Source organism: Ipomoea nil, unplaced genomic scaffold (assembly GCF_001879475.1).
Source record: "Ipomoea nil cultivar Tokyo-kokei standard unplaced genomic scaffold, Asagao_1.1 scaffold2826, whole genome shotgun sequence".
Taxonomy (NCBI): Eukaryota; Viridiplantae; Streptophyta; class Magnoliopsida; order Solanales; family Convolvulaceae; genus Ipomoea; species Ipomoea nil.
The window spans coordinates 4,182,552-4,196,739 of NW_017619254.1; the positions used below are offsets into that span (position 1 = coordinate 4,182,552).

General features: G+C 34.3%; 2 protein-coding genes across 2 annotated transcripts; both read right to left on the reverse strand.

The window, feature by feature from the left end:
* Positions 1–5,542: 5,542 nt before the first annotated feature.
* Positions 5,543–8,126, reverse strand: LOC109158865 (serine/threonine-protein kinase CDG1-like). The gene is made up of 10 exons (XM_019306755.1): positions 8,097–8,126; positions 7,810–8,000; positions 7,559–7,704; positions 7,372–7,469; positions 7,056–7,255; positions 6,608–6,982; positions 6,312–6,454; positions 6,014–6,235; positions 5,771–5,920; positions 5,543–5,656 (listed from the first exon to the last, which is right to left on the reverse strand). The coding sequence occupies exons 1-10, from the start codon at positions 8,123–8,125 to the stop codon at positions 5,561–5,563; spliced, it is 1,650 nt and encodes a 549-aa protein (XP_019162300.1). The 5' UTR covers position 8,126; the 3' UTR covers positions 5,543–5,560.
* A 1,320-nt stretch (positions 8,127–9,446) lies between these two features.
* Positions 9,447–12,208, reverse strand: LOC109159312 (nascent polypeptide-associated complex subunit alpha-like protein 1). The gene is made up of 4 exons (XM_019307438.1): positions 11,997–12,208; positions 11,206–11,287; positions 10,095–10,222; positions 9,447–9,985 (listed from the first exon to the last, which is right to left on the reverse strand). The coding sequence occupies exons 1-4, from the start codon at positions 12,054–12,056 to the stop codon at positions 9,653–9,655; spliced, it is 603 nt and encodes a 200-aa protein (XP_019162983.1). The 5' UTR covers positions 12,057–12,208; the 3' UTR covers positions 9,447–9,652.
* Positions 12,209–14,188: the final 1,980 nt, after the last annotated feature.

A 14,188-nucleotide genomic window follows, 5' to 3' on the forward strand; every position in this document is an offset into this window, starting at 1 on the left:
TTTTATATTAAAGATGCATTATTTGTGTATTAAATGTTTATTATTTAATAGTATGTTAAATAGTGTATTTTAGAAAAATGAACATTTAGTGTATTAAAAAGTAAGCTTAGTATATTAAAAATGTAGTTTATGTTATTGGTCTTATAAGGTGGCATTATATAGTGATTGGGCAAATTGTGCTTGGATTAGTGTAATATTGCATTATGAATCGTGGTCCAAAACAAGATTTAAATTATGTACATATAGATAATTTATTATGTACATTTAATTATAATATGTACATAATATATTAATTAATTTATAACTAGCTAGTACATAATTTAGACATGATCCATCGTATGCATAGTATACCCTAATCAGATAGTCTACAATATACGTATATAACAATTGAAATAAGGTTGCTATGTACGTTATGCCCAACCTTTGTTAGAGCATCTCCAACCCACTTAACACCAAAACACCAAATTTTTTCACCAAATGTCACATTAGAAGAAATATTCTCAGCATCTTCTCACACCAAATTTTATTCATCTCCAACCCATTTACACCAAAACACCAAAACACCAAATTTCTACATTAAAATAATTTAATTTCTCAATTATTAATTTGAATTTAATTAGTTTAATATAATTATATTCGAACTTAATAAGTTTAATATAAAATATAACTTGTGATGTAAATAATAATTTTTATTAATATTAATTTTTCATAACATTAATTATTGAAACATAAAATTTAACAATATTTTTGAAAATTTAATTTATTCCACAATAATAATATATATTTTAATTTTTATTATGTTTAGTTATGTTTAATGTATTTAAATTTTAATTAATTAATATATATATATATATATATATATATATATATATATATATATATATATATTCAATATTAGTCTTGTTTCGATCGTCTCAATGAGATCTTTAAAATGGTATAATTTATATTTAATAATGCAAACTTTAAGTATAAGTATTTAATAAAATAAAAAAATTATATAAAACAAATAAAGGATATGTTTGAAATTATTAAAAAAAATAAGGGCAAAATGATAACTTTACTCCCCATTTTAGATTTGCCGTTGATGAACAGTGCCACGCCATATATGGCGCGGCACTGTTCATCAACGCCAAAAATATTGGCGATATGGCGTTTTGCATCTTCACATTGGAGAGCAAAAATTTGAGAAAATGGAGGGATGGCGTTGAAATTTGCAGATATGCCGCCACATTGGAGATGCTCTTAGCTTTAATAATAAATAGGCCTAAGTCAGTAAGTTGGACGTATTTCACTTTCAAAATTTCAAGGAAAATGTGTCAAATACTCAAATTAGCCCTCTAAGTTATTCGAATTTCGAATAGTGCAATTAGGTCTCCTAAGTAAAACAAAAACTCCATTTAAATTTTATAAATTTGTAAAATAGTTCAATTGAGCCCAAATTAACATGTATAGCAGGTTAATTCATCTCAAGCTTCACATGTATCACTTTTAAAATATTTTTTTTATTTTTATTCTTTAAAAAAAACTTTTTATTTATTATTAAATTATTAAAAATAAAAATAATAATAAAGAAATTCTAAGCACCTCCGACGAGGACAGCCACGACTGTCAGCATGAGGTCCATATCTGGATCTCAAACGGCCGGGAACGAGGGCGGTGGTCATGGCCGCCGGCCTTGTTCCAAATGGCCATGGCTGTCTGGGGACGTCCTGGACAGCCATGGCCGTTTGGAACAAGGGCGACGACCATGGCCACCGCCCTCGTTCCAGGTCGTTTGAGGTCAAGATTTAGACATCATGTTTGACAGTTGTGGTTGTCCTCGCCGGACAGCCATGGCTGTTCGTGAAGGAGGCAACCACCAGTTGTTCTTGTCAGACAGCCGGTGCCTGAATTTTTTCTAAAAATTTTAAATATTTTATAATTTAATAATAAATAAAAAGTTTTTTAAAGAATAAAAAATAAATAAAAGCAACACGTGTTAAATTTGGGATGAATTAACCTGCTATACTGGTTAATTTGGACACAATTGAACTATTTTACAGGTTTAGGGGATCTAAATGAAGTTTTGTTTTATTTTTATTTTTATTTATTTTTTTTGTTACTTAGGGGTCTAATTGCACTATCCGAATGACTTAGGGAACCAATTTGAAACTTTTTTCAAATTTCATTATGCAGTTAGCATGAGTGGGGCAAATTATGTTGTGGAGCGCTACTCATATTGTAATGTAAATCAGTAATAAATATCTATTTTTTAATATACTAAAAATAAATTTGCACATTCATTGCCTTCCCATGTGTGGACCATTATTTACAGTATAATAATCACCTAATCAATATTTACTTTTTAATGCGTACCAACAAAATTTACTTACTTTTTTATGCGCCTTAGAACGGGTTCGTGAATCCTGAGTTGGTGAAGCGAGTAATTCATTGAATAGTGTCATTGATCATTTTAATAAATACGGATGGGGTTGGCCATGTGTTTGCGGCTTTGCGCGTTATGATTTTCAAATTTCAACCTCTTGTTGTAAAATAATAATAATAATAATAATAATAATTCTAAAATATTAATTTATGTAACAATCAGGTATTAGTAGAATATCAAGAACCTTCTGCTCAGATGACATGTAGTGACTCTCTCATATAGTGATCATGAGATTTAGTCTCAATGGATGTGGTGTTGACTCTTTGCAAATTATAAATTTTAAAAGTTTATAATATTTATGAAAGTAATTTGAGTTTCTATCTATCAATTTTATAGATTGATAATTTGAATTTATCCACAAATTTTAATCTAAAGAATGATTTTCATATGAACCAGATTATTAGTACCACCAACCTAAGACTAAAGTCGTTAAATGGGCTTAGTCAATTGGGTTAGCTCATCCCGTCTGCAAAAAGGGCAAGATGAGCTCTATATTTTATGGCCTGCCAAATTGGCAGTCTAGTTTATGTGTGTGTATTATAATTATATAATTAGTACATTGCATAAATAATTTATTATTGACTTATGAATTAATGTATTATGTATTTGATTATTTATTATAACTTATTATTTTATTAATTATTATTGTGTTTAACAAATTATAAATATATTAATGTATTTTAAAATTATTTTAATATACATTTATTAACTTTATAGTACAAAGTATTAATTTTAATTAAATTTAAAATTTTAAAAATTTGACAGATCTTGTCATGACCCGGAGGTCTAAGGCTGGGCGGGCGGCCTGCCAAATTGGCAAACTTTTCAGCTCATTGTGACGCATATACTAAGAGCATCCTTAATAGGCAAATTATGCTGTGCATCCGTATACACCATGCATAGTGCATACGGATGCAAAAACGACGTCGTTTTAATAAAACGCGCGTCCCTCCTTAAAAAAAAAATCAGGTTTGATTCCCAGCAATAACATATGAACTAAAATTCCATAATCGATGAACTATAATTCCATAATCGATGAACTATAATTCCATAATCGGTGAACTATAATTCCATAATCGATGAACTATAATTCCATAATCTAATCTATGAACTAAAAATTCCAGAATGAATGAACTAAAATTCCATAATCTATAAACTAAAATTTCAGAATCGATGAACTACAATTCCATAATCGATGAACTATAATTCCATAATCAATGAACTATAATTCCATAATCTATGAACTATAATTCCAGAATGAATGAACAATATAATGTTGTTGCTGGGAATTGAACCTGAATTTTTTTTAAAGAGGAGACACGCGTTTTTTAATAAAACGACGTCGTTTTGGCATCCGTATGCACCATGCATGGTGCATACGGATGCACAGCATAACTATCCTTAATAGTTGATCCTCGTTGCGGTTTTTGAGAGAATTTTTTGTAAGTGTGATTAAAAGAGATAAAAATGTGGGTGAAAAGGAAAAAGAAAAAATTAAAAAATAATGACATTTATTAAAAAAAAAATTAAAAAGGGTTCAAAATTCAGAGTGGCGCACACGTCCCCGTTGTGGGCGCAAGGTGCGCGCCATGTACGCATCAATCCTTTTTTTTTTTTTTTTCTAAATTTCTGACATAATTTCCTTCCTTGCAGAAGGAAGAACTTTGGTATTAACTCCCCTCCACATCTAGAAAGATCCCCACCCAAGTTATTTGATCTGACATAAACCAAGTATGATCCATTAGTGACTTGGTGTAGATGCTCTAAGAGGGAGGAGAGAGGCCATTTATATCATGGATCAAGGTCCATATAGAATTATGGACCCTGGATCGAAATGACGAGATATAGAATTCGTACTCGTAAGGTATAAAATTTTATAACACAAGATACATACATATGTTATATATTTACTGATGTAGTAAATACGGTGTGTATAGTCTACAATGAGTTAATACCCAAAATCGTCATCGACTATAGTGGTTTTTCTCAATTTCGTCCTAAACGACTTTGGTGACCTAATATCGTCCCAGACTTTTGTGTTTCGCTCAATTTAGTCCTCCATTTGTTATTCCTTCAAATTGGTGTTAAATAAAGAGACAATTCACTAATATCAATATTGATCTCTCTTTACTTTCAACTTGTGAAGTGCGAAATTCCTCTTTCTTGTACGAATTACACCCAGAATTACTCCCGGACCTGCAAATCAAATTTTATATTCGCAGTTTTAGGAGTAATTCTGGGAGTAATTCGTAAAAAAAAGGGATTTCGTAGTTCACATGTCTATGAGTAAAGAGATGCCAATATTAAAATTACTGAATTGTCTATTTATTTAACACCAAATAGATAGAATAACAAATGGGGGACTAAATTGAGCAAAAACACAAAAGTCTGGGACTAAATTGAGTGAAACACAAAAGTCTGGGACGATATTAGGTCACCAAAGTCGTTTAGGACGAAATTGAGAAAAACCACTATAGTCGAGGATGATTTTGGGTATTAACTTAGTCTACAATCTACAATCCCAGGTCGGTTTCGAGTTCGGATCCTGAGCCTGATCTCCTTGTTGATTTAAGGAATATATCACGGTCAACGTGACAGTGAGTTAGAGATCTCCGAGCATAAAGCTATATCGTGAAAATAGCCAAAAGTCCTTTCTGACAGCAATAAATATGGTATTTATAGTAGTATCTAGGGGACAAATTCTAAGCCGGCGGCATGCACGGGTCCTAGTTGGGGTCCTTAGCCGTGTGTGACAATGTTTCTGAGCGCACTGTCATGCTACTATGATATATTCACCTGTCTGAGGCTATTTTACAATGCTGTACTATATAATTATAGGATGGAGATTGATCTTGGAGTTGATTCTCACAACTGTACTGTTGTCTCCCATTTCAGGAAGACAAGAACCTTTCTTATTATATGTACTATGTATATATATTCAGAGGATAATAATTAAGTTTTACAACACACTGTAATAATGTTTATAGCCCAAAAATGGAGTTCTTTTCTAAACACCTCTGCAGGATATATGATTATATGATATGTCATACAACATTGTCTTCATAGGATACTAGGAAAGAAAGAACAAGAATACAACATAAACCACAGATTCTTCACCTGCCTGAGGCTAGCTAGCTACCTCCTTTTAATCAGTTCCATCCACTCAGAATCGGTGGGCGAATTGTATTTACGGCTGCACCCATGAATGATGCACTCCAGATCCTTCACCACCTGTAATCAAATTGTCATTTCTCAGACAGCTTATTATATTATACACTTCATATGATATGATTTAACTTTAATTTATCCAACCAGTAAACCTGGGACCTGGATTGTACATGTTACCTTATCTATGGATGATCGCCTTTCAGCCTCCAATCTAACACATTCCTGGGCCAAATCGATCATCAAATATAGTTGATGCAAGTCGTGGGAGCCGTTTAAGGCTGGATCAACCAAGTCAGGGTACATTTTCTTCCTCAGAAGAGGCCTTGCCTGTGGAAAAAAACATAAAAAACTGAGAATAGAATATACTGAGAAAGTTTGATAAATTTTTTTTAAGGAATATAATGTAAAAAAACATGTTACCCATCTCAGGTAGCTTTGTCCATTTGTCTCCTGGAGGGTCTTTCGGCCTGTGATCAGCTCTAGGAGGACTACCCCGAACGAATAAACATCTGTCTTGCTTATATTATCTGCACTGTTTTCTTCATAGCCCGGTGCTATGTATTCTAGTGTCTTGATCACCCTTGACTCAGATGAGTAATCCAGGCCCTCGTACGGGTTTCTTGCAAGTCCATAATTCACCAGCTAATTTGCACAACACCAAAGATATTGTTGTCAGAGACCAGTTTTCCTCAAGAAAAAACACAAAAGATTCTATTACCAATGGATGATGATCATGGTTTATGAGAATGTTCTTTGGCTTCATATTCGCATAAATGTTTTTGGTGTGCAGATACTGTAACCCTTTAGCAGCTCCCAATGCGATTTTCATTCTCCTTTCCCACGACAAGCTGCTACTTTTCTCTGCAGCAGGTGTATACATATTGTTATAAACAAAGATTGGGCTAGAGTCACTCAACTGAGCTATAATGCACATTGGCCAAACTAATCCAACCAATTAGCTAGTCTAAACCATGACCTTATAAACTCATATGTTCTCTCTTATTTTATTTTTACCTTGCAGATGTATGTTTAACGAACCGTTGCAGACATACTGATAAACCAGCAGCCTATGTTGTCCTTCTGAGCACCATCCTAGCAGCGTGGCAACGTTCTGATGTCTCACATTTCCAAGCATCTGAGCCTGCGATTTAAACTCGTTCTCTGAAATGTTTCCAGAAGGGTGCTCCATTACCACGATCGTATGTCCATCGTTCAGTGCTCCGATGTAGATTTGGCTGCCATGATTTGCCAATAAATTCCGCGGGGAAAAGCCACTGGTTGCAAGGTGCAGATCAGCATAAGTAAATTCTACTGTTGGTCTTGTCATCAGAAGTCTGTTGTTGCATAATGAGCAAGTCGAACTCTCGAATAAATCTTCTTGAACTTCACCTACACATTTTCTTGATTAGTCTTATCCGGTGGGATGTGGATACTAATGAAATGAAACATCAGTAACACATACCTTCATGAGATCCATGGATGCATTGTCCTCTTTTCAAGGCTTTCTCAGCATCTTCGGACATCTTTAATCCTCGGACTGTCTTATCAGGTGCATCAACTATCTTTAATCCTCGGATCGTTTCAATGTTGCTATCATGCTTAATCCTTAGTATTCCACAAGACAGCTTATCCAGAAAGTATTTCCTGTCTTTCTTCATATTCCTACCCAGTATCAAAATTGAAACTTAGAGAAGCCTAAAACTGCTTACTTTTATCTTATATATTATATATCTTCTTATTCTTCTTATTCTTCTTAGAAAGGCGAATAGAATGAATACCTGTCAAGAATAACACATGTTGCCCTGAGACTTTCAGCCACTCTTATAGTAATCTCGTTCAGTGAATCATCAGCTTCCACTTCTATATCAAACTTGATCTAGAATGTGTATAATGAAAACCACATATCAAAATAAAAACCCTTTTTTTTTTTTTGAAAAAAGATGAAAGTGGTTGAGAATATTTGACCTGCTGCATTTGAAGCTGCTTAATCAAATCTGCAATCTTGGGATTGCTCAAGTACTCCTTTCTCTTCTTCTGAGCCTCTTGCTGGATGTGTTTCTTCCTCATGCTAATCGTGGCGCTAATTGAATGCAGTTTGGTCTTTCGTCCTACTGAAAATCACGATGCATCAAATAAAAAAGCTCTAAAGATTGGTCATGCATGATCAAAAGAAAATTCTTTCCTTTTCTTTCGTTTTCTGGGCAGATTTTACTTACAGACTGCTATGCATCCTGTGCATGGTGGAGAAGTATTATCAGTCGTGAAAGGCTGCATGACTCCAAGCTGCAAAACACTGTCGCCTTGCTTGAGTGACAGGCTCCGAATTGCAGCCACGATTCCATCAGCGCTTGGCTCAAGAGAGGCATCGAGGACGATCAGCACCTTCTGGATGCCATTCTGCTGGTTTCTGTTCATGAATGACAGAATAAACATCAGAGCTTTGTATATATATACACCAAAAAGTAATGAAACTCGAGAGTTTATGGCGGAAAAAGAGTGTTACTGGGGAAGGGGAAGCGCCCGAGAAAGCATTGTAATGAGTCTGCAATTTTGGATATGGGAGGGATCAGTGTTCTGGGGAGAGCATATATAAAAGTGTGAGGTGCAATAATTTGTATTGTATTTTGAAAACAACTAGGCATTTCTTGTTCTATGCTGTTTTTTTTTTTTAAATTTGTCCACTTCAAATGGCACAGAAGAGTGATGGGAAAAACCAAGATTTCCTCAAATACTAAGCCAATTATTTGTGTTCATTTGCAGTTAACATCAATGTTTTGGTTTCTTGGTGTATTGATATCTACTTAACTTTTGTTTTATATACAAGACACTCCCAGGGTGTAGATAAACTCAACTGATTCTTCTTGTCACCCTTTGTTGAAATGCCACAAAATTTCTTTAGTATTTGTCTTGTGGGATATCATATGAAATATTTTTATCTTTGTTTCTTCTTTTTCCGTGCAATGCTACACGTGGGCAAATTATTATGTGGACCCCGATTCAAAAATACACAATTTATATGCTGAATGTTTACAATTTACATACTGAATGTTTACAATTTTGTTCACAATTTACATACTGAATGTTCACAATTCAAATTGTGAACATTCAATATTTCAATATATAAATTGTGTATTTTAACATGGATCCACCTTGCAAGGTGGTCCATGGCATAATTGTCGCTACAAGTGACTTCCATTCCCATACTCCCGCGGATTGTTATATCGTGCACCAACGCACAATGCATTGTGCGCCCTTGACACGATAGACACCATTCAATACCGTTACAGTTTTCACTATATAATTTGCCTAAGCACGCTGTTAAGGCCCATTTAGCCGGGGATAATTTACATGGATCGTTGTGCTGTGCATCCGTGTGCACCATATGGTGCATAAAGATGCAAAAACGACATCTTTTTGACTAAAAACGCGTGTCCCACTTAAAATAAAATAAAATAAAAAACCAGTTTCGATTCCCCTCAACAGCATTATGTTGTTCATTCATTCTGGATTTTTAGTTCATAGATTCTGGATTTTTAGTTCGTTCATTGATTCTGGATATTTAGACGTAAATCGAAACTGATTTTTTTTCATTCATGCTGGATATTTAGTTCATTCATCCTGTATTTTTAGTTCATTCATTTTGTATTTTTAATTCATAGATTCTGGATTTTTAGTTCATTGATTCTGGATATATAGTTCAAATTATGCACAACATAATGTTGTTGTTAAGAATCAAAACTGAAATTTTTGTTGTTAAGTGGGACACGCATTTTTAATAAAACGACGTCGTTTTTGCATCCGTATGCACCATGCATGGTGCACAAGGATGCACAGCATAATTTGCCCATTTACATCATCAAAGAGAAACCATAATCCCATTTTATAATGATGATACTAAAACCTCCCCTCTATTACATACGCACGCACAGTTTCATACATAATTGATGCTCTGTATCAGACACTGACAAGAAGTATCCAAATCTCTTGAGTTGAAGGGCAATATTGCATATTAATGAAAATGATGATTCTCGAAAGATATGGAAATCAAAGAGATGGTTTCTAGTTTGTAAGTTCCATAATGGCAGAGACGATATCCCCATCGACAGCCTTTAGAGCTTTGACCGCCTTTGCCCTGGAAACCCCAGCTTGGGTCATCACCAACTCTATATCCTTGGGTTCTACACCTGTCTCATCTACATCCTCATCATCTTGAGCTGCAGTTGATGGCTCGGGCTTTGATATGACATCGCTAATGTTAGGAGCCTTGAACTGTTCAGCAGCTTGAGTTTGCAGTTGCGAGCTTAAATCCTCAATCTTAGCCTCACCAAAAATAACGTAGGTGTCTGAGTTGGGGCTCTTGAAAACATCCGGTTTTGAGATGATGAATAGTATCTGAAAAGTTAAATGAAGCAGAATGAATGAACAAGTAAACAACAACAAAAAAGTCACTGAAATAAGTATATTATGAAATATTACTGAGTAATTGTAAAATTTAACATACATTCTTGCTCTTCTTGACAGTGACCCGACTGACACCAAGGATAGGCTTCATTCCCAGCTTTAGCATAGCTTTACGACTCTTCTTCTCACTCCTGCTCTGCTTTGACCTACCAGTACCATCTCCATGTTCTGCCAAAATTAAGGGGCATTAGAATTATATACCCAATCACCACATATTCAACCTAATTACAAGCACTATGAACTCCCAAACCCAGTCACATACCAGGGAAGTTTTTGAAAAGGAGATCAGGTAATATACATGTGTGCATTACCTAAAGCATGTTTGTAATTCCCCCATATCCAAACACTTTGCCTAAATCAGGCGTTTGCCAAACCCAATATCATAGTTGGAACATGGAAGAATCTTATACTTTGTGTCTAAGTTTCACTCTAGATTCTAGAAAAGGAAAAATGGACTGAATCATGGAGTGTGGGGGAAAGACTTTAAGCTTCCTGACTAAATTGAAGAAAGCTTCAACGACCTTGAGTTTGCTAGGAACACAGCTTAAGAAGCATCCTACTATGAGTCCTTGATCTTTAAATGAAAAGATTAAGTATGCTCATGGTTTTGCAAATCATTGTTTAAAGTAAGAGGGAAAAAGACATAAATAAAATTGATGTGCTCCTTTAATAGAGAGGTCCATGCAGTTGTCAGAGAACTCAAGAGCCAAACTGAAACCATCCCTAGGCAAAGACCATAATCATAGTTAATGAAAAATGAACTGATGTAAAACTGTACTCAAGCTAAAGAAATTACCTCTAAGAAAATAGCCAAACATAATCATCTAAAAGGGAGATTTTATTCTCAGTTTATAATTCAAAATTAAAATAACAAAAAACTAGATTCGCCCGGCCAGCAGGCGGTGTGCTTATCTTGTGTAACAACACTACAAAGCGAGTGGCTCTTCTAGGTGGGCAGATGTGTGACAAGTTGAGTAGTTGACAACACTACAGAGAATGCGGCAATATATTGACTTTGACCAAAGGTTGCCACAATTCAATGTGGTTTACAAATTACAGCTGAATAGAAACTAAAACAGAAAGGTCATATAAATCTATCAATATCATCAATCAATAGAACAAGATAATGCAAAGCTGCCAAAGACCCTTACCTTCATCTTCATCTTTTTCATCACCTTCATCATCATCATCGTCTTCATCATCATCGTCGTCCTCAATAATTGGGTCCTCAGACTGCAGGAGTCATACATTTTTTTACATAAAAGTTTTGATAAGTAGAAGAGATACACAAAGTAAAAGAGGAAATACAATAGTGAATGATCTTTATTCTCCTCCTTTCCCCTCTCATTTCCCTCAATTCAAGGGAAGCTCAAATTCCTCAAGAGAACTAATTCTTGCTCTTTATTTTTACAAATATTAGAACTTCATCTACATTTTTTGGTTCCAAAAGATACTGAACTTTGAGCATCCTTGTATTTGTTACTCAAAGCACTTACCAACCAGCTCCAAGAATTGAATTTCCAACACCCACATATATTGTTTGATGGGTTCATGAAGCAACTATAGTCCTAATAATCTCAAAAGATTCAAGTCTTCAATTCAAATAACAACAGTTTCCATGTTCAGCTTCTAAAAGACAGTTTCTGTTCGCTTTCATTTACATTCACCACATTCAAAATGGACCTCACTACTTCATGCCGAACATGTAAGTGCTTGCAGTGTGGAAACAGAAGTAAAAATAAAAAGAACAGGTTGAAAATCAAATCAAATTAGCTTCAATTCACATTCACAGTTAAACTGCCCAAGTACTATAGCCAACTCAACGGATCATCATTTGATTACTAGTGGAAACGACAGGATTCAACCGAGTTCGAAATGCATAAATACAGTCTATTTAGTTGCTTCGTCCATACATAATTACATGCGTGTAGATAGATTTTACCTCGATCTTCTGCTGTTCGAGATGAGCAGCCAGGATCTCTTCTTGCGATTGAGCAGTCATTTTTGGGGATAGTTGATCGAGAGCAGCTGACAGAAACAATGGCTCCTGTAACCCTAGCGGTAAGAGAGAGGACGATTAACAAGGGCTCCTATAACCCTAGCGGGCGGTAAGAGGGTATGTTTGGTTCACTAGAAAATATTTTCTCTGAATTTGATGAAATTTTTTTTTGTTTGGTTCATATACAATATTTTTATGGCCTTCTTTGGTATTTTATTTTTCATAGAAAATAAGTAGGATAATTATGTTAAGTACTTTGTACTCAGATAATATATAATAACTTTCTCATATGAAAGATTATGAGATTGAGTCTCAGTAAATCAAAATCAATAAGATAAATACGTCCCTCTTGCATTTAAATAAATAATGCTAAAGTTTAATATGTATATTTTTTTATTGATTACACATTGATTTTTTTTTAGTAAATATATAATGTTAACTATGATATTTCTGTAATATATTTCTTTATAAAAAAAAAAAAGATATTATAGTGACAATTGTTGTTTGAGCATTTAGGTTAGCAAATTTGAATAATCTTCACTGTGTGAATGAAATATGTAAAAATTTTAGGATAATATACTTTCATTACTTTGTAAGTTAGAAGGAGGGAAAATATTATAGACCATATAGTAACTTAATAAACAATATAGTAATAAATACGTAGTAATAATTTAATGAATATACAATTATGATCTAATGTATATATTAACTAAACAATTGAAAATATTACTCATATGGTATCATTTAAAATATTTTAATTATAATTTTTAATGATATTTTTATCTATTAATTTTATTTGTACCAAAAAGAACAAGATTAAAAAAAAAAAAAAAAAAAATAGTGTTGAGGCATTAGCGCGGAAACTCTTGTTGATTTCGCATGTTTGTCATTGGAGTCATGGTAGTTTTGAGGGTTTGGTCGCTAATTTTGCTCCACTGGTTCGATGGAGGCTGTATTGGACTAAATGACTTATGTTGCCCTCATGAATGCTTAAACTTAACAATGATGTTTATTTTTCCTTGTATGTTGCATCTGGGGTGGGGGGTGTTTGCCTGCGTGATTATGCATGCTCAGTGGTAGTTGTTTTCACTTTCCCGTTGGTAGTTTTGTTGTTGTTGTTTTTTTTTGTTGTTGTTGTTTTTTTGTTTTTTTGTTTTGTTTTGTTTTTTTTTGTTTTTTTGTTTTTTTTTGGCGCGGGGAGCTGAGGCTAGGGCTGTTAACGAACCGAATATAAACGAACGAAGGTTGTTCGTGTTCGTTTGTTAATAATTTTAGGGTGTTCGTGTTCATGTTCGTTTGTTAAGGTTTTTGAAAATCCTGTTCGTGTTCGTTTGTTAAGCGTTTATTAGTATTTGTTAACGTTCACGAACACGTTCATTTACGTTAACGAACACGTTCGCGAACTTGTTTGTCAACGTCCGCGAACATGTTCACGAACGTGTTCGTTAACGTTAACAAACATGTTCGTTAACAAACACGTTCACGAACATGTTGGTTTACGTTCATGAGCACGTTCGTGAATCTTTAATAACCAAACACCTGCACATGTTCATGATCACAATTCGTTCGTGAACAATAAATAATTTACGTTCATGTTTGCGAACATTATTAAACGAACACTAAATAAACTTGTTCATGAACATTATTAAACGAACACAAACAAGTTTGTTCACGAACATTATTAAACGAACACAAACGAGCTTGTTCACGAACATTATTAAACGAACACAAATGAGCTTGTTCACGATCTCTTAGCAAACGAGCATACAACTGTTCAAGCTCTGTTCGTTGAGCTCTAATTTTTGTTTGTTAATGGTTCGTTTACCTTAATAAACGAACGCTTACCGAACACGAACGCGAGTAGTTTGCCGAAAGCTCTGTTCGCTAACACCCATAGCTGAGGCATAACGCTAGAGTTTACTTTGTGTTAATGTGATTTATTGGCTAATCAGGCGACAATCATTTAAGTGGGTTCCTTTCTCATTTGTCAAATTCATTCAATATGCCTTATCCCCGATTCCATGATATGTGCATCAAGCTGTGGCTCGGGTTCATGACTTGGTTGCCTCATAGTCGCTTTCCATCATTCATGTTTACCGTGAAACCAATATTGTTGCAGATGCTTTAACTTTGGT